The following is a 20,514-nucleotide window of genomic DNA, read 5'->3' as shown; positions in this document are numbered from 1 at the left end:
GACGAGGGGAAAGAAGCATTTATATTCTGCTCGTCTTCATCCAATGTCTATAAAACCTGAAACTCAAACTGTCGTGTTTATTGATGTCACTGATGATGTCACAGTGACGAAGTCACACTGATGATGTCACAGTGACGAAGTCACACTGATGATGTCACGGTGATGATGTCACGGTGATGATGTCGCGGTGTGTTTGGGTACAAAATGGACTGATAACAGAAGTGAGAAAAAGTGCATTTATTTGTTAATAATTTTCTCGGGCAGCTGATTGGAGGCTGAACACTGGCTCCTCCCTCAGCTGTAACAGCCAATAGGCTCCTCCCTCAGCGGTAACAGCCAATAGGCTTCTCCCTCAGCGGTAACGGCCAATAGGCTAAAAAAACATTAAAAACCAACAAACACATGAGTAACAAAACACTCCGTCAGGCCACGCCCCCTTCAGAGGGAGGGGCCAGCATGACGTTGCCCATTCTCATTGGTCTGCCTAGAAAACTAGAATGTGAGGAGGCGTGGCCTGCACAGCCTGTCCTCCAATGAGGGCGAGGAGGCGGCGCTAATCCGAGTCCGAGTCACTGGATTCATCCGAGGAGCTCCGATCTTCATCGTCCTGAGGGAACAAACACTGGTTACCACGGTTACCATGGTGATGCTGCGTGAATCGTTCATGGAGATATTGAAGTGTTTTCAAAGTGATCTTTGAAGTTTCATTCAAATCTGGGAATGGAAACGAGTTCACTGACAAACCTTCATTTGAAAGATTGGCCTGTAACATCCAATCAATGATATCCGATCATTAATCAACTCTTCGACCTTTCTTAAGAGACAAACTCACATCGTCGTCGTCACTGTCTGAGCTCCCTGACGTCTCGTCGTCTTCATCAGAGTCGGATGAGTCGCTCTTGTCGGTGGAGTCGGACACGTCCTGCTGCAGGACAGGAAGGAGCCGCTTTACACGCCTGACAGAACGCACAGAGGGCCCAGCACGCCCACGCCGGTCTCCCGTGTGATCATTAACCATCAATAAGAAGAAAATGACCCAGTAGCCCCTCCCCTTTAGCCCTAGTAGCCCACCCCCCTGTAGAGGTACCTTGGCTCGATACGCCATGGCCCTCTTGGCGACCCCGACCGGCTGCGGTGCGGCCCTGGGACCGGCCGCCTTGCCCTTCACCGTCACTCGTACTTTAGCTGCCGGACTGCTGCCGACTTTAGTGTTGCTGCGACGTTTCTGATGGAGACAACAGGTGGTGAGTCAACATCTAGAGACACACTGGAGACACACTGGAGACACACTGGAGACACACTAGAGACACACTGGAGACACACTGGAGACACACTGGAGACACACTAGACACACTAGAGACACACTAGAGACACACTAGATGGAGACACACTAGAGACACACTAGAGACACACGAGACACACTAGAGACACACTGGAGACACACTAGAGACACACTGGAGACACACTGGAGACACACTGGAGACACACTAGACACACTAGAGACACACTAGAGACACACTGGAGACACACTGGAGACACACTGGAGACACACTGGAGACACACTGGAGACACACTAGAGACACACTAGAGACACACTGGAGACACACTGGAGACACACTGAGACACACTAGAGACACACTAGAGACACACTGGAGACACACTAGACACACACTGACACGCACAGACACACTAGAGACACAGGGGAGACACCCTGGAGACACACTAGAGACACACTAGAGACACACTGGAGACACACTGGAACACACTGGAGACACACTAGAGACACTGGAGACACACTAGAGACACACACTAGAGACACTAGAGACACTGGAGACACACTGAGACACACTGGAGACACACTAGAGACACACTGGAACACACTGGAGACACTGGAGACACACTAGAGACACACTGGAGACACACTGGAGACACACTAGAGACACACTAGAGACACACTGGAGACACACTGGAGACACTAGAGACACACTAGAGACACACTGGAGACACACTAGAGACACACTAGAGACACACTGGAGACACACTGGAGACACACTAGAGACACTGGAGACACACTAGAGACACACTAGAGAACCTGGAGACACACTAGAGACACACTGGAGACACACTAGAGACACACTAGAGACACACTGGAGACACTAGAGACACACTGGAGACACACTGGAGACACTAGACACACTGGAGACACACTAGAGACACACTGGAGACACTAGAGACACACTAGAGACACTGGAGACACACTAGAGACACACTAGAGACACACTGGAGACACACTGGAGACACACTGAGACACACTGGAGACACACTGGAGACACACTGAGACACACTAGAGACACACTGGAGACACACTGGAGTAGAGACACACTGGAACACTAGAGACACACTAGAGACACTGGAGACACACTGAGACACACTAGAGACACACTGGAGACACACTAGAACACTGGAGACACCTGAGACACACAGACACACAGGACACACTGGAGACACACTAGAGACACACTGGAGACACACTGGAGGCACACTAGAGCACACTGGACACTACTAGAGACACACTAGAGACACACTAGAGACACACTGGAGACACACTAGAGACACACTGAGACACACTAGAGACACGACACTGGAGACACACTAGAGACACTGAGACACACTAGAGACACACTGGAGACACTACTGGAGACACACTAGAGACACACTAGAGACACACTGGAGACACACTGGAGACACCTGGAACACACTGGGGCCACTGAGACACACTGAGACACTAGAGACACACTGGAGACACACTGGAACACACTAGAGACACACTAGAGACACACGAGACACCTGGAGACACACGAAGACACACGAAGACACACTAGAGACACACTGGAGACACACTAGAGACACACTAGAGACACACTGGAGACACACTGGAACACACTGGAGACACATAGACACACTAGAGACACACACTGGACACTGAGACACACTGGAGACACACTAGAGACACACTGGAGACACACTGGGGCACTGGAGACACACTGGAGACACTAGAGACACACTGGGACACTGGAACACACTGGGACACACTAGAGACACACTAGAGACACACTGGAACACTAGAGACACACCTGGAGACACACTAGAGACACACTGCTAGAGACACACTAGAGACACTGGAGACACACTGAGACACACTAGGGAGACACACTGGAGACGACACACTAGAGACCTGGAGACACACTGGAGACACACTGGAGACACACTAGAGACACTAGAGACACACTGGGACACACTAGAGACACACTGAGACACTGAGACACACTGGAGACACACTAGAGACACACTGGAGACACACTAGAGACACACTAGAGACACACTGAGACACACTGGAAGACACTGGAGACACACTGGAGACACACTGGAGACACACACTAGAGACACACTAGAGACACTAGAGACACACTGGAGACACACTAGAGACACACAGACACTGAGACACTGGAGACACACTAGAGACACACTGAGACACACTGGAGACACAGAGACACACTGGACACACTAGAGACACACTGGAGACACACTAGATGGAGACACACTGGAGACACACTAGAGACACACTAGAGACACACTGGAGACACACTAGAGACACACTGGAGACACACTGGAGAGACACACTAGAGACACACTGGAGACACACTAGAGACACACTGGAGACACACTGAGACACACTAGAGACACACTAGAGACACACTGGAGACACACTAGAGACACACTGGAGACACTAGAGACACTGGAGACACACTGGAACACACTAGAGACACACTGGAACACACTGAGACACTAGAGACACTAGAGACACTAGGGGCCACACTGGAACACACTGGAGACACTAGAGACACACTGGAGACACACTGGAGACACGACACTAGAGACACTAGAGACACACTGAGACACACTGGAGACACACTGGACACTAGAGACACACTAGAGACACACTAGAACACACTGGAGACACACTGGAGACACACTAGAGACACACTAGAGACCCTGGAGACACACTAGAGACACACTGGAGACACACTGGAGACACACACTGGAGACACACTAGAGACACCTGGAGACACACTAGAGACACTAGAGACACACTGAGACACTGGAACACACTAGAGACACCTGGAGACACTAGAGACACACTAGAGACACACTAGAGACACACTAGAGACACACAGAACACACTGGAGACACACTAGAGACACACTAGAGACACACTGGAGACACTGGAGACACACTAGAGACACACTGGAGACACACTAGAGACACACTGGAGACACTAGAGACACTAGAGACACACTGGGACACTGGAGACACACTAGAGACACACTGGAGACACACTAGAGACCTGGAGACACACTAGAGACACACTGGAGACACACTGGAGACACACAAGACACTAGAGACACACTGGAACACTGGACACACTAAGAGACACACTGGAACACACTGGAGACACACTGGAGACACACACTAGAGACACACTAGAGACACACTGGAGACACACTGGAGACACACTAGAGACACACTGGAGACACACTAGAGACACACTAGAGACACTGGAGACACACTGGAGACACTAGAGACACTGGAGACACACTGGAGACACACTAGAGACACACTGGAGACACACTAGAGACACTGGAGACACACTGAGACACACTAGAGACACACTGGAGACACACTGGAGACACAGACACACTAGAGACACACTGAGACACACTGGAGACACACTGGAGACACTGGAGACACACTGAGACACACTGGACACACTGAGACACACTAGAGACACACTGGAGACACACTAGAGACACTAGAGACACACTGGAACACTGAGACACACTAGAGACACACTGGAGACACACTAGAGACACACTAGAGACACACTGGAGACACACTAGAGACACACTGGAGACACACACTGGAGACACACTAGAGACACACTAGAGACACACTAGAGACACACTGGAGACACACTAGAGACACACTGGAGACACACTAGAGACACACTGACACTGGAGACACACTAGAGACACACTAGAGACACACTGGAGACACACTGAGACACACTAGACACTGGAGACACACTAGAGACACACTGGAGACACACTAGAGACACACTGGAGACACACTGGAGACACACTGGAACACACACGAGACACACTAGAGACACACTGGAGACACACTGAGACACACTGGAGACACAGAGACACACTAGAGACACGGAGACACTCTGAGACACACTAGAGACACACTCACACTAGAGACACACTGGAGACACACTGGACACACTAAGACACACTAGAGACACACTTAGAGACACACTAGAGACACACTAGAGACACACTGGAGACACACTAGAGACACACTAGAGACACACTGGAGACACTAGAGACACTAGAGACACTAGAGACACACTAGAGACACACTGGAGACACTAGAGACACTGGAGACACACTGGAGACACACTAGGACACACTAGAACACACTAGAGACACTAGAGACACACTGGAGACACACTAGAGACACACTGGAGACACACTAGAGACACACTAGAGACACCTGGAGACACACTAGAGACACACTAGAGACACACTGAGAGACACACGAGACACACTGAGACACACTGAGACACACTGGAGACACTAGAGACACACTGGAGACACTGGAGACACACTACTAGAGACACACTGGAACACTGGAGACACACTGGAGACCACACTGAGACACACTAGAGACACACTAGAAACCACACTGGAGACACACTGGAGACACACTAGAGACACCTAGAGACACACACTGGAGACACACTAGGGAGACACACTAGAGACACACTAGAGACAACACACTAGAGACACACTAGACACACTGGAGACACTAGAGACACACTGGAGACACTGGAGACACACTGGAGACACACTTTAGAGACACACTGGAGACACTAGAGACACACTGAGACACACTAGAGACACACTGAGACACTAGAGACACACTGGAGACACACTGGAGACACTAGAGACACACTGGAGACACACTAGAGACACACTAGAGACACACTGGAGACACTAGAGACACACTGGAGACACACTGGAGACACACTAGAGACACACTGGAGACACACTAGAGACACACTAGAGACACACTGGAGACACTAGAGACACACTAGAGACACACTAGACACACTAGAGACACACTGGAGACACTAGAGACACACTCACACTGGAGACACACTAGACACTAGAGACACACTAGAGACACACTGGAGACACACTAGAGACACACTGGAGACACACTAGAGACACACTGGAGACACACTAGAGACACAGAGACACACTAGAGACACACAGAGACACACTAGAGACACTAGAGACACTGGAGACACACTGAGACACACTGGAGACACACAGAGACACACTAGAGACACACTAGAGACACACTAGAGACACACTGGAGACACACTAGAGACACACTAGAGACACACTAGAGACACACTAGAGACACACTGGAGACACACTAGAGACACACTGGAGACACACTAAGACACACTAGAGACACACTGGAGACACACTAGAGACACACTGAGACACACTGAACACACTGGAGACACACTGAGACACACTGGAACACACTGGAGACACACACACTTGGAGACACACTGGAGACACACTAGAGACACACTAGAACACCTAGAGACACACTGGAGACACACTGGAGACACTAGAGACACTAGAGACACACTGAGACACAACACTGGAGACACACTGGAGACACTACTGGAGACACTAGAGACACACTAGAGACACACTAGAGACACACTGGAGACACACTGGAGACACACTAGAGACACACTGGAGACACACTGGAGACACACTAGAGACACACTGGAGACACACTAGAGACACACTAGAGACACACTGGAGACACTAGAGACACACTGGAGACACACTAGAGACACACTGGAGACACACTGGAGACACTAGAGACACACTGGAGACACACTAGAGACACACTAGAGACACACCAGAGACACACTGAGCACACTGGAGACACACTAGGTTACACTGGAACACACTAGAGACACACTGGAGACACACTAGAGACACACTGGAGACACACTAGAGACACACACTGGAGACACACTAGAGACACACTGAGACACACTTGAACACTAGAGACACACTGGAGACACTGGAGACACACTAGAGACACTAGAGACACACTCACACTGGAGACACACTGGAGACACACTGGAGACACACTAGAGACACACTAGAGACACACTGGAGACACACTGGAGACACTGGAGACACACTGGAGACACACTGGAGACACACTAGAGACACACTGGAGACACACTAGAGACACACTGGAGACACACTGGAGACACACTGGAGACACACTGGAGACACACTGGAGACACACTGGAGACACACTGGAGACACACTAGAGACACACTGGAGACACACTAGAGACACACTGGAGACACACTGGAGACACACTGGAGACACACTAGAGACACACTGGAGACACACTAGAGACACACTAGAGACACACTGGAGACACACTAGAGACACACTGGAGACACACTAGAGACACACTAGAGACACACTGGAGACACACTAGAGACACACTAGAGACACACTAGAGACACACTGGAGACACACTGGAGACACACTGGAGACACACTAGAGACACACTAGAGACACACTAGAGACACACTAGAGACACACTGGAGACACACTAGAGACACACTGGAGACACACTAGAGACACACTAGAGACACACTGGAGACACACTGGAGACACACTAGAGACACACTGGAGACACACTAGAGACACACTAGAGACACACTGGAGACACACTGGAGACACACTGGAGACACACTGGAGACACACTAGAGACACACTGGAGACACACTAGAGACACACTAGAGACACACTAGAGACACACTGGAGACACACTAGAGACACACTAGAGACACACTAGAGACACACTAGAGACACACTGGAGACACACTGGAGACACACTAGAGACACACTGGAGACACACTAGAGACACACTGGAGACACACTAGAGACACACTAGAGACACACTGGAGACACACTGGAGACACACTGGAGACACACTGGAGACACACTAGAGACACACTGGAGACACACTGGAGACACACTAGAGACACACTAGAGACACACTGGAGACACACTAGAGACACACTGGAGACACACTAGAGACACACTGGAGACACACTAGAGACACACTGGAGACACACTAGAGACACACTAGAGACACACTAGAGACACTAGAGACACACTGGAGACACACTAGAGACACACTGGAGACACACTGGAGACACACTAGAGACACACTAGAGACACACTGGAGACACACTAGAGACACACTAGAGACACACTGGAGACACACTGGAGACTAGAGACACACTAGAGACACACTAGAGACACACTGGAGACACACTGGAGACACACTAGAGACACACTGGAGACACACTAGAGACACACTGGAGACACACTGGAGACACACTAGAGACACACTGGAGACACACTGGAGACACACTAGAGACACACTGGAGACACACTGGAGACACACTGGAGACACACTGGAGACACACTGGAGACACACTAGAGACACACTGGAGACACACTGGAGACACACTAGAGACACACTGGAGACACACTAGAGACACACTAGAGACACACTGGAGACACACTGGAGACACACTGGAGACACACTGGAGACACACTAGAGACACACTAGAGACACACTGGAGACACACTAGAGACACACTGGAGACACACTGGAGACACACTGGAGACACACTAGAGACACACTAGAGACACACTGGAGACACACTAGAGACACACTAGAGACACACTAGAGACACACTGGAGACACACTAGAGACACACTGGAGACACACTGGAGACACACTAGAGACACACTAGAGACACACTAGAGACACACTGGAGACACACTGGAGACACACTGGAGACACACTAGAGACACACTGGAGACACACTGGAGACACACTAGAGACACACTAGAGACACACTGGAGACACACTGGAGACACACAGAGACACACTAGACACACTAGAGACACACTGGAGACACACTAGAGACACACTGGAGACACAGACACACTAGAGACACACTGGAGACACACTGGAGACACACTGGAGACACACTAAGACACCTAGAGACACACTAGAGACACACTAGAGACACACTGGAGACACACTGACACACTAGAGACACACTAGAGACACACTGGAGACACAGACACTAGAGACACACTGGAGACACACTGGAGACACACTAGAGACACACTGGAGACACACTAGAGACACACTAGAGACACACTGGAGACACACTGGAGACACACTAGAGACACACTAGAGACAACTAGACACACTAGAGACACACTGGAGACACACTAGAGACACACTAGAGACACACTGGAGACACACTAGAGACACACTGGAGACACACTGGAGACACACTAGAGACACACTGGAGACACACTAGAGACACACTGGAGACACACTGGAGACACACTAGAGACACACTGGAGACACACTAGAGACACACTGGAGACAGGCTGGAGACACCCTGGAGACACACTGGAGCCACACTAGAGACACACTGGAGACACACTGAGACACACTAGAGACACACTGGAGACACACTGGAGACACACTGGAGACACACTGGAGACACCAGAGACACACTAGAGACACACTAGAGACACACTGGAGACACTAGAGACACACTGGAGACACACTGGAGACACACTAGAGACACACTGGAGACACACTGGAGACACACTAGAGACACACTGGAGACACACTAGAGACACACTGGAGACACACTAGAGACACACTAGAGACACACTGGAGACACTAGAGACACACTAGAGACACACTGGAGACACACTAGAGACACACTAGAGACACACTGGAGACACTAGAGACACACTAGAGACACACTAGAGACACACTAGAGACACACTGGAGACACCAGAGAGCAATGAACTCACCGAGGAGGAGAACTCCTGGTAAACGGCTCGTTCCTGAGACGACAGAGACTGGAGACAAGAAAACCGTCACTTTCTTTCTTTGGGAATTCTTTTATTCTGCTGTTGAGAAACATCATCGACTTCTCCTTCTCGAGCCGCTATCGGCTAGAACCTCTCCTTCACGAGCCGTTATAGGCTAGAACCTCTCCTTCACGAGCCGTTATAGGCTAGAACCTCTCCTTCACGAGCCGTTATCGGCTAGAACCTCTCCTTCACGAGCCGTTATAGGCTAGAACCTCTCCTTCACGAGCCGTTATCGGCTAGAACCTCCTTCTCGAGCCGTTATCGGCTAGAACCTCTCCTTCTCGAGCCGTTATCGGCTAGAACCTCTCCTTCTCGAGCCGTTATCGGCTAGAACCTCTCCTTCTCGAGCCGCTATCGGCGAGAACCTCTCCTTCTCGAGCCGTTATCGGCTAGAACCTCTCCTTCACGAGCCGTTATCGGCTAGAACCTCTCCTTCACGAGCCGCTATCGGCGAGAACCTCTCCTTCTCGAGCCGTTATCGGCTAGAACCTCTCCTTCACGAGCCGTTATCGGCTAGAACCTCTCCTTCTCGAGCCGTTATCGGCTAGAACCTCTCCTTCATAGGCTAGAACCTCCTTCTCGAGCCGTTATCGGCTAGAACCTCTCCTTCTCGAGCCGTTATCGGCTAGAACCTCTCCTTCACGAGCCGTTATCGGCTAGAACCTCTCCTTCTCGAGCCGTTATCGGCTAGAACCTCTCCTTCACGAGCCGTTATCGGCTAGAACCTCTCCTTCACGAGCCGTTATCGGCTAGAACCTCTCCTTCTCAGGCGTTATCGGCCAGAACCTCTCCTTCTCGAGCATCGGCTAGAACCTCTCCTTCACGGTATCGGCCAGAACCTCTCCTTCTCGGGCTTCGAGCCGCCAGCCTTTCTCCTTCTCGAGCCGCTATCGGCAAGAACTAGGGCTGCAACTAACAATTATTTTGATAATCGATTAATCGGTTGATTATTCTATCGATTAATCGATTAATCGGATAAAAAAACAAAACAACTTTAATTTTCAACCCTTTATTCAAAACAGGGTCCGTACGGTCATGGACAACCTGGAAAAGTCATGGAATTTTTAAATGGCTATTAGCAGGCCTAGAAAAGTAATTGAAAAAAATAAAATCCCAAAATATTTGGAAAAGTAATGCAAATTTATTTTATTCAAATTTTAATTTACACGGTATATATACGGTATGCTTTGGAATTCTCATTGTTAGTTTAAATACTACATCTTCTCACTTTGTCACGTATAGACAGAGTTTTCACAAAATGTTTAATCATGGAAATTTGGTTTAAAGTCATGGAAAGGTCCTGGAGATCCACTGGTCACCATGGTGATGAACCTGTTCACTGGTCACCATGGTGATGAACCTGTTCACTGGTCACCATGGTGATGAACCACAGACAGACAGCTCTCCTCTCCTGAGCCGTGGTCCCCATGTGGCCCCGCCCCCTGAACAATATCAGAGACGCGTTCCGATGTATTATTTTGTTCACCTGGCCGCTGCCGTTGAGATTGCAGTGAGACGCGGAAAAAATGTGAAGTGGTGCTCTTCTTCACAATAAAACATCTTTGATGGGACGTGTCGCGTCTCGGCCAATCAGCGTTCAGATGTCCACAGCGTTTGGGAAGTTAGGTTAGCTTGAATGTTAGTCCGCTACATCTGCTGCTGTCACGCTGCACGGTGTAGCGATGCTAATGAAGTACCCGTACGCTAAACACGATGTGATTTAGCATATTTTTAGTATCGATACTTCATTAAAAGAGCGATCAGAGCGCTCGCGCTGCTCCGCCCAGTTAAATGTGTCTGCACGCGCAGCCACAGCAGTGGGCGTGGCTTATCTCCGTTGCCTTTCTCCATGGAAAAATATTTTCCGCTATCCGCCACGGAATAAATAACCACGTTTTCTACGTTATCCTCTTGTGTTAATGCCACACACGTCGTGACATGTAGCGCCCTGGTGTCTGGGGTTATGGCGTCACCGGGCGCACTCAGCTCGTGAATGTCTCCGACGACGTGAATGACTTCCGCATCCAGCGCCATGTGAGCAGCAGCAGCCAATTAGATTCATCAACAGAGGAGCAGCTCAGCGCTGATTGGCTCTCTCAACGCAGCGTTCCGTCTCTCCCTCCGCTCTGTTTCCCCAGCGCCGCTCTGCGCTCAAATATACTGTGTTTACACTCCGTGACTTATTGAGCGCCGTAATAATCGCGCGACACAACGAATCGATAATGAAATTCGTTGCCAACTATTTTAATAATCGATTTTTATCGATTTTATCGATTCGTTGTTGCAGCCCTAGCGAGAACCTCTCCTTCTCGAGCCGTTATAGGCTAGAACCTCTCCTTCTCGAGCCGTTATCGGCTAGAACCTCTCCTTCACGAGCCGTTATCGGCTAGAACCTCTCCTTCTCGAGCCGTTATCGGCTAGAACCTCTCCTTCACGAGCCGTTATCGGCTAGAACCTCTCCTTCTCGAGCCGTTATCGGCGAGAACCTCTCCTTCTCGAGCCGTTATCGGCTAGAACCTCTCCTTCACGAGCCGTTATCGGCTAGAACCTCTCCTTCACGAGCCGTTATCGGCTAGAACCTCTCCTTCACGAGCCGTTATCGGCTAGAACCTCTCCTTCTCGAGCCGTTATCGGCTAGAACCTCTCCTTCTCGAGCCGCTATCGGCGAGAACCTCTCCTTCACGAGCCGTTATCGGCTAGAACCTCTCCTTCACGAGCCGTTATAGGCTAGAACCTCTCCTTCACGAGCCGTTATCGGCTAGAACCTCTCCTTCACGAGCCGTTATCGGCGAGAACCTCTCCTTCTCGAGCCGCTATCGGCGAGAACCTCTCCTTCTCGAGCCGTTATCGGCTCGAACCTCTCCTTCACGAGCCGTTATCGGCTAGAACCTCTCCTTCACGAGCCGTTATCGGCCAGAACCTCCTCCTTCTCGAGCCGTTGTCGGCAGAACCTCTCCTTCGAGCCGTTATAGGCTAGAACCTCCTTCACGAGCCGTTCGGCTGAACCTCTCCTTCTCGGGCCGTTGTCGGCAGGAACCTCCTTCTCGAGCCGCCATCGGCGAGAACCTCTCCTTCGAGCCGCTATCGCCAGAACCTCTCCTTCACGAGCCGTTGTCGCAGAACCTCTCCTTCTCGAGCCGCCATCGGCAGAACCTCTCCTTCACGAGCCGTTATCGGCGAGAACCTCCTTCCGAGCCGTTATCGGCCAGAACCTCTCCTTCTCGGGCCGTTATCGGGGGGAACCTCTCCTTCTCGAGCCGTTGTCGGCTGGAACCTCCTTCTCAGGCCGGTTATCGGCTAGAACCTCTCCTTCACGAGCCGCTATCGGCGAGAACCTCTCCTTCTCGAGCCGTTATCGGCGAGAACCTCTCCTTCTCGAGCCGCTATCGGCGAGAACCTCTCCTTCTCGAGCCGTTATCGGCGAGAACCTCTCCTTCTCGAGCCGTTATCGGCTAGAACCTCTCCTTCGAGCCGTTATCGGCTGAACCTCCTCCTTCTCGAGCCGTTCGTACAGAACCTCTCCTTCTCGAGCCGTTATCGGCTAGAACCTCTCCTTCTCGAGCCGTTATCGGCTAGAACCTCTCCTTCACGAGCCGCTATCGGCGAGAACCTCTCCTTCTCGAGCCGTTGCTATCGGCGAGAACCTCTCCTTCTCGAGCGTTGCCGGCTAGAACCTCTCCTTCACGAGCCGCTATCGGCGAGAACCTCTCCTTCTCGAGCCGCTATCGGCGAGAACCTCTCCTTCTCGAGCCGTTATCGGCTAGAACCTCTCCTTCTCGAGCCGTTATCGGCTAGAACCTCTCCTTCACGAGCCGTTATCGGCGAGAACCTCTCCTTCTCGAGCCGTTATCGGCTAGAACCTCTCCTTCTCGAGCCGCTATCGGCTGCCATCTCAAGAAGGCCTAACGTTGTGGTCCTCACCTCCACCCAGTCCTCCAGCTCCGCCTTGTACTCTCCCTGCTGCTCCTCCACCATCTTCTTGTACTTGTCTTTCTGACTCTGGGTCAGTTTGTGCCACCTCTTCCCGATCTCCACCATGCGCTCCTTCAGGCTGAAGTGGTTCAGCTCGCCATTGGTCAGCAACTCCTGGGAGAACATCTGATACCCACTCCTATTGGACAGAAGCAGCAGGGGGAGGGGCTTACTACGAGGCAGCTTCACGCCCTTTAAGACCTCTTAAAGCGAAGAGTCCGACATGTGTCTGTACGAAGTCACGTCTCTGTTCTGCGAGGACTGTCTCAGACTCACACTGGAGGTTTCTTTGGTTCTCCATCAAACTTGGGTTTCCTCTGCGCTGCAGGTGGAGTCCTCGTGTCCAGCAGCTCCCTCTGCAGGACACCAAGCGTCAGTGCACACTCAGCCTATCGGGGGTTTTCTTTAATGTGAGTGAGATGTTTGAGTACACGTTTTAAATGTGGACTCAGCGGAAGGGGGAGGAGTCTGTGTGGGGGGGCGTGGCTCACTGACCACATGTTGGTACTGAACCTCGTAACGCTTCTGGTCCTCCGCCGCCTTCTTGATCCACGGAATCTTCTCCTTCTTCTCCATCGACTTCCAGGCCGCCTCGACCGCAGCCTGCGCCTTCCTGCGGTCGCTCTGTGGAGGAGTCACATGACCCCCTGTGACTGGCGCCGCTGAGGCCGTGACCGTGAAGCGGGAGGATACGTACTCTGTGTTTGGCCAGGTAGTCTCCCATCACGCTGTGCTGCCACATCTCTTCGGCGGTCTTCGGCGTCTCGGGAAGTTTCGGCGTCTTCTTCCCGTCACGTCTGTCCTTTGCTTGTCCGGCAGGTGACCACGTCTCTGGTTCCGCCTCCCGACCAAGAGCTGCCAACTGAGGAGGGCTCACGGGTTAGGGGGCTGACGGGTCAGGGTCACAGGTCAGACCGAATCATAAAGTCATAGACCGAGTTAGCAGGTAACCAGCATGAGGTGTTCGGGGTCATCGGGGATACCAGAGAAGAAGAAGGCTCTGACCTTCGCCAGAGACTTGGCTCTGTGCGGGCTGGAGGCCATGCCCCCTCTGGACCCGCCCGGTTTCTCCTCGCCCATCACGCGGTCGCGCTCCTCGTCCGGAAGACTCTGGAACACAAAGTCCAGTTCAGGCGCCCGCAGCTTCCGGCGGTCGAGGTTCTGCCCCGAAGACCAGCGTACCTCCAGGAACCTCTGCAGGTCCACGTCGTACTGCTTCCTCCTCTGGAGAGACAAACAGGAAGTGAGAGCGGCTCCCCGGAGGACGGCGGGCCGGCGGCTCGATACCGACCTGCTCGCAGCGCTTCTGGAACATGTCCTTCTCCTTCTGGGTCATCAGCTTCCAGCGCTGGCTGCACAGCACCATGCGCTCCGTGCTGGGAACGTCCTTCATGTTCACCATGAGCTCCGCACAGTATAGGGAGTACCCGTTACTACAAGTACACACAGTACAGGGAGTACCCGTTACTACAAGTACACACAGTACAGGGAGTACCCGTTACTACAAGTACACACAGTACAGGGAGTACCCGTGACTACAAGTACACACAGTACAGGGAGTACCCGTGACTACAAGTACACACAGTACAGGGAGTACCCGTGACTACAAGTACACACAGTACAGGGAGTACCCGTTACTACAAGTACACACAGTACAGGGAGTACAAGTACACACAGTACAGGGAGTACCCGTTACTACAAGTACACACAGTACAGGGAGTACCCGGACTACACACAGTACAGGGAGTACCCGTGACTACAAGTACACACAGTACAGGGAGTACCCGTGACTACAAGTACACACAGTACAGGGAGTACCCGTGACTACAAGTACACACAGTACAGGGAGTACCCGTTACTACAAGTACACACAGTACAGAGAGTACCCGTGACTACAAGTACATACAGTACACAGGGTGTCTACAGGAATAAACCAGTGAAATTTAAGACTTTTTAAGACTTTTTAAGACCACGTCTAAATAAAATTTAAGACCTAATTTACGATGGAAATATACATTAATCTAAATTAATTAATTCAAAGTAAACACACTGATGTCTGTTCAAAATTAACAGTATGGTGTAATGCAAAAGGATAACACAAATGTCATTGCTGTTGTAAATTATATTTATTAATACATTTTCAGAACATTTAAGTCCCATGAACAAATGTCTCTAAAATTAAGTAAATATATTTAAAAAATACATGCAACATAGTTCCTTTTGAACAAAAAAAATCCATAAAATAAATAACATTTCCAGCTGCTTTTAAAATGCAAATTCATTTACATAATAGAATGTATGTGTGTGGGTGAGTGAGTGTGAGTTCTCATGTCTCTATGTGATGGATGTTTGTGCACAGGTTCATGTCTACTGCTGAGCTTTTGTGAATATACTAGGAAAACAATCCTTTTCAAACTGTATTAATATAAAAACTTCCAGTTGACATTTGGTCCATTCTCCTGGAAAAAGAAAGAAAAAGGCAGACATTAGCCAAACAACAGTCACCACATCTCTTATGACACCACCACTTCAGATTAATGTCAGACTGGATAAATAGGAATGAATACTATTTTTACAAATTAAGCAACGTGAGCCATCCCTTGAGCCTAGTGAACACTATGTAGACATATTGACAGGTAAACACCACTCTACTTACCATTCTAAAACTATTTTAATTAGTCTAATTAATGTGTAGTGCGCCTATGCATAGCTGTTATTAACTTGACACAGTAAAGCTTAACTATATGAAACACATACTCATATACAAGAGGATAGTTAATACATATATTTATATTAGACTTACTTTGAGGTGCTGAAGTAGGTCCTGGGCGTGTCATGGCCCATGAGCTCCACAGGATCCTGGCGGGGCGTGGTCATTTCACCAAGAGCACATGAAGTCCAGCTGTCTGCTCGCGGTGGTCTGGTCCAGAGTCTCGTGGAACAGAATGAAGAACGACTGCAGCGTTGGTCTTCGTGATGAGCTCTTTGTTGCAAGGCGCTGGATTTCCTCGGTGACCTCCAGCGTTGTAGTTGGCGTCTCGTTGCGGGCGGCGGAGCAGGAGCTTCGAGCAGCTTTCAGCGGCGGAGCAGCTAGCCCAGGCGCCCGCTAGTCTCTGTGCTTCTTGCTCTGCACGTAGATTCCACCGCTGGAAAGCTACGACACAGAACGCAGCTTCAGAAGCATTTCACCCCGTGACCAGAAACACTGTTCTTTTCAAGCCGTTGTTGAACTTGCATCCTGCATGTTTTCTAAAGTAGCCGATGCTTCGTTGTAGGGATTGATAGGACCCGAATACCGGTGCTCACCCGTGGCGCATCACGGCAGCTTCGATGCCAGCGCACATCGCCTGTCATGAGCCGAGAATTGTTGCGGAAGTTTCACCCTGTTAGAGGGAAACACTGGAGTTGATAAGCGTGTCTTCTTGTCTGATCAATACGCAACTGTGAGGTGTTGAATGGACGGTGCCAGCTGCTGATCACTCAACAGCCCGACCTGCACAAAAGAGCCGGTCATAACATATTTTGGGAGCACGAGACCCATTTTGACCCAGGAAAACCCTGGACATGACACCCAAAAATTTAAGACCAATCCAATCTGAATTTAAGACAATTTAAGACTTTTAAGGCCTTATTTTTAGGAAAAGCAATTTAAGACTTTTAAGACTTTTTAAGGACCACGGACACCTGAGTACAGGAGTACCCGTGACTACAAGTACACACAGAAGGGACCCCCACAAAGACACACAACAGGAGAGACCAAAACACACAACAGGGGGCCCGGACCACACACAGACAAACCGGGCACAAGAACACAGGGGTCCACTCAAGTACCACAGTCAGGAGTCCCTGTACCGTAACCGGGTCGGAGTACCCCCCAACAGTCGGGGTCCCTGGGGGCCAAGAAAACCACAGCAAACCCGTGTCAAGTAACCCCAGTACAGGGTCCCTTCTACAAGTAACATAAAGTCGGAACCCTTTTACCCGACCGTAAACCCAAGCACTGGTTGGACCTGGTCTTAACCTCTGGGGAAAAATGGTCCTACCTTCCTCAGTACGTTTTGTTCCCATCAAACTGCCCAGCTTTTTCTGCCTTTTTAAGCCGGAAATGGTTCCCTAAAGGGACACGCCTGGGGTTTCGCTCTGCTCCCCACAACCACAAAAGGACCCGGCCCCCAAAACCCCCCCGGGGGCTAAACCCCGGAAAAAAAACCCAAAGGGGCCGCGACCACTTGCCTTCTTTTCCGACCTGGGCCTGGGTTTTCCCCGGGGCCCCTTCAGCTCCTTTTTTTGGGGCCCCCCAAACCCCATCCTGGATCCTGGACCAGCGTGCAGACCTTCTTTTTGTCGGGCAGCTCCTTGTACTTCTTGGACAGGATCTTGGTGAGGTCCAGGTTGCTCATCTCCGGGTGGATCTTGGCGTATTTGGCTCGTTTCTCCATGAAGAACCGGAAGTACGGAGTCAGAGGCTTTTTGGGGAAATCTGGATGAGTCTGTCAAGAGGTCAAAGGGTCAAAGGTCAGCGTGGGTCACGTGACTCCAGCACCGTGTGGGTAGAGTCCGGCTCACCTTCAGCTTCTTCCCTTTGTACGGGTTCCTCACGAACTCCACGGCGTCCGCGATGAGCTCCGTCATGGTGCGGTACTTACGCACCTGGAACACAAACGCCCCGCGGTCATTAAACACACCGTGGCCGACGAGGTCCACGAACACCCAGAAGGTTCCGTCACCTCGGAGGAGACCTTGTGCCACTTGTGGCGGCAGACGTCTCCGGTGAAGCGGCCGAAGCCGACCTTGTCCCAGTCGTAGTGCGACTCCGTGGTTTTGTACTTCATGGCGTCGTCGTCCGGCAGCAGAGAGCGGATCCTCTCCAGGAGGGTGAGGCAGTCCTCCTTCGTCCAGTCATCTGCACAGACGGACAGGTGAGGCCTCGGGGGGGGGGGGGGGGTCACAGAGGCATCACAGAGGTCAAAGGTTACCTGGTTCGTTTTTTATCCTGGAGCTCTGAGCCACTGAGACGCTGCTGCTGCCGTTCATCATGCAGGAGTCTACACACACACACACACACACACAGAGACACACACACACACACACACACACACACACACACACAGAGACACACACACAGAGAGACACACACACAGAGACACACACACACACACAGAGACACACAGAGACACACACACACACAGAGACACACACACACAGAGACACACAGAGACACACAGAGACACACAGAGACACACACACACACACACAGAGACACACACAGAGACACACACACAGAGACACACACAGAGACACACACACACACACAGAGACACACACACACACACAGAGAGCACACACACACACACACACAGAGACACACACACACACACACAGAGACACACACACACACAGAGACACACACACACACAGAGACACACACACACAGAGACACACACACACACTGAGACACACATAGAGACACAACACACAGAGACACACATGGAGACACACATAGAGACACACACACACACAGAGACACACACACACACACACATAGAGACACACAGCACACAGACACACACACACACAGAGAGAGACACACAGAGACACACAGAGACACACACACACACACACATAGAGAGCCACACACACACACACAGAGACACACACACACACACAGAGAGACACACACACAGAGACACACACACACACACACAGAGACACACACACACAGACACACACACACACACACAGAGAGACACACACACACAGAGAGACACACAGAGAGACACACACACACACACACACACAGAGACACACAGAGACACACACACACACACACAGAGACACACACAGAGACACACACACACACACAGAGACACACACACACAGAGACACACACACACACAGAGACACACACACAGAGAGACACACACACACACAGAGACACAGAGAGACACACACACACACTCACACACACACAGAGACACACACACAGAGAGACACACACACACAGAGACACACACACACACACACACACACACACACAGAGACACACACACACAGAGAGAGACACACACACAGAGAGACACACACACACACACAGAGACACAGAGAGACACACACACAGAGAGACACACACACACAGAGACACACACAGAGAGACACACACACACACAGAGACACACACACACAGAGAGAGACACACACACACAGAGACACACAGAGACACAAACACACACACACAAAGACACACACACAGAGAGAGACACACACACACAGAGACACACACACACACACACACACACACACACAGAGACACACACACAGAGACACACACACACACACACAGAGACACACACACAGAGACACACAGAGACAC

The 20,514-nt window shown here is 50.8% G+C and overlaps 1 protein-coding gene across 1 annotated transcript; it reads right to left on the bottom strand.

Moving 5' to 3' along the window:
- Nucleotides 1-222: 222 nt before the first annotated feature.
- LOC130191439 (nucleolar transcription factor 1-B-like) lies at nt 223-19,197 on the bottom strand. Its single transcript, XM_056411093.1, has 16 exons — nt 19,121-19,197; nt 18,872-19,047; nt 18,711-18,794; nt 18,448-18,634; nt 17,997-18,034; nt 15,436-15,633; nt 15,327-15,368; nt 15,150-15,254; nt 14,842-15,006; nt 14,640-14,768; nt 14,421-14,500; nt 14,094-14,283; nt 10,110-10,157; nt 1,088-1,225; nt 833-925; nt 223-607 (listed from the first exon to the last, which is right to left on the bottom strand). Exons 1-16 carry the CDS (start codon nt 19,179-19,181, stop codon nt 554-556), a joined length of 1,788 nt encoding a protein of 595 aa, XP_056267068.1. The 5' UTR covers nt 19,182-19,197; the 3' UTR covers nt 223-553.
- Between the last annotated feature and the right edge of the window lie 1,317 nt (nt 19,198-20,514).

The sequence above is a fragment of the Pseudoliparis swirei genome, unplaced genomic scaffold, assembly GCF_029220125.1.
Source record: "Pseudoliparis swirei isolate HS2019 ecotype Mariana Trench unplaced genomic scaffold, NWPU_hadal_v1 hadal_73, whole genome shotgun sequence".
NCBI lineage: Eukaryota > Metazoa > Chordata > Actinopteri > Perciformes > Liparidae > Pseudoliparis > Pseudoliparis swirei.
The sequence above is the reverse complement of the archived record's forward strand: the minus strand, read 5'-3'. Positions and strand labels throughout refer to the sequence as shown.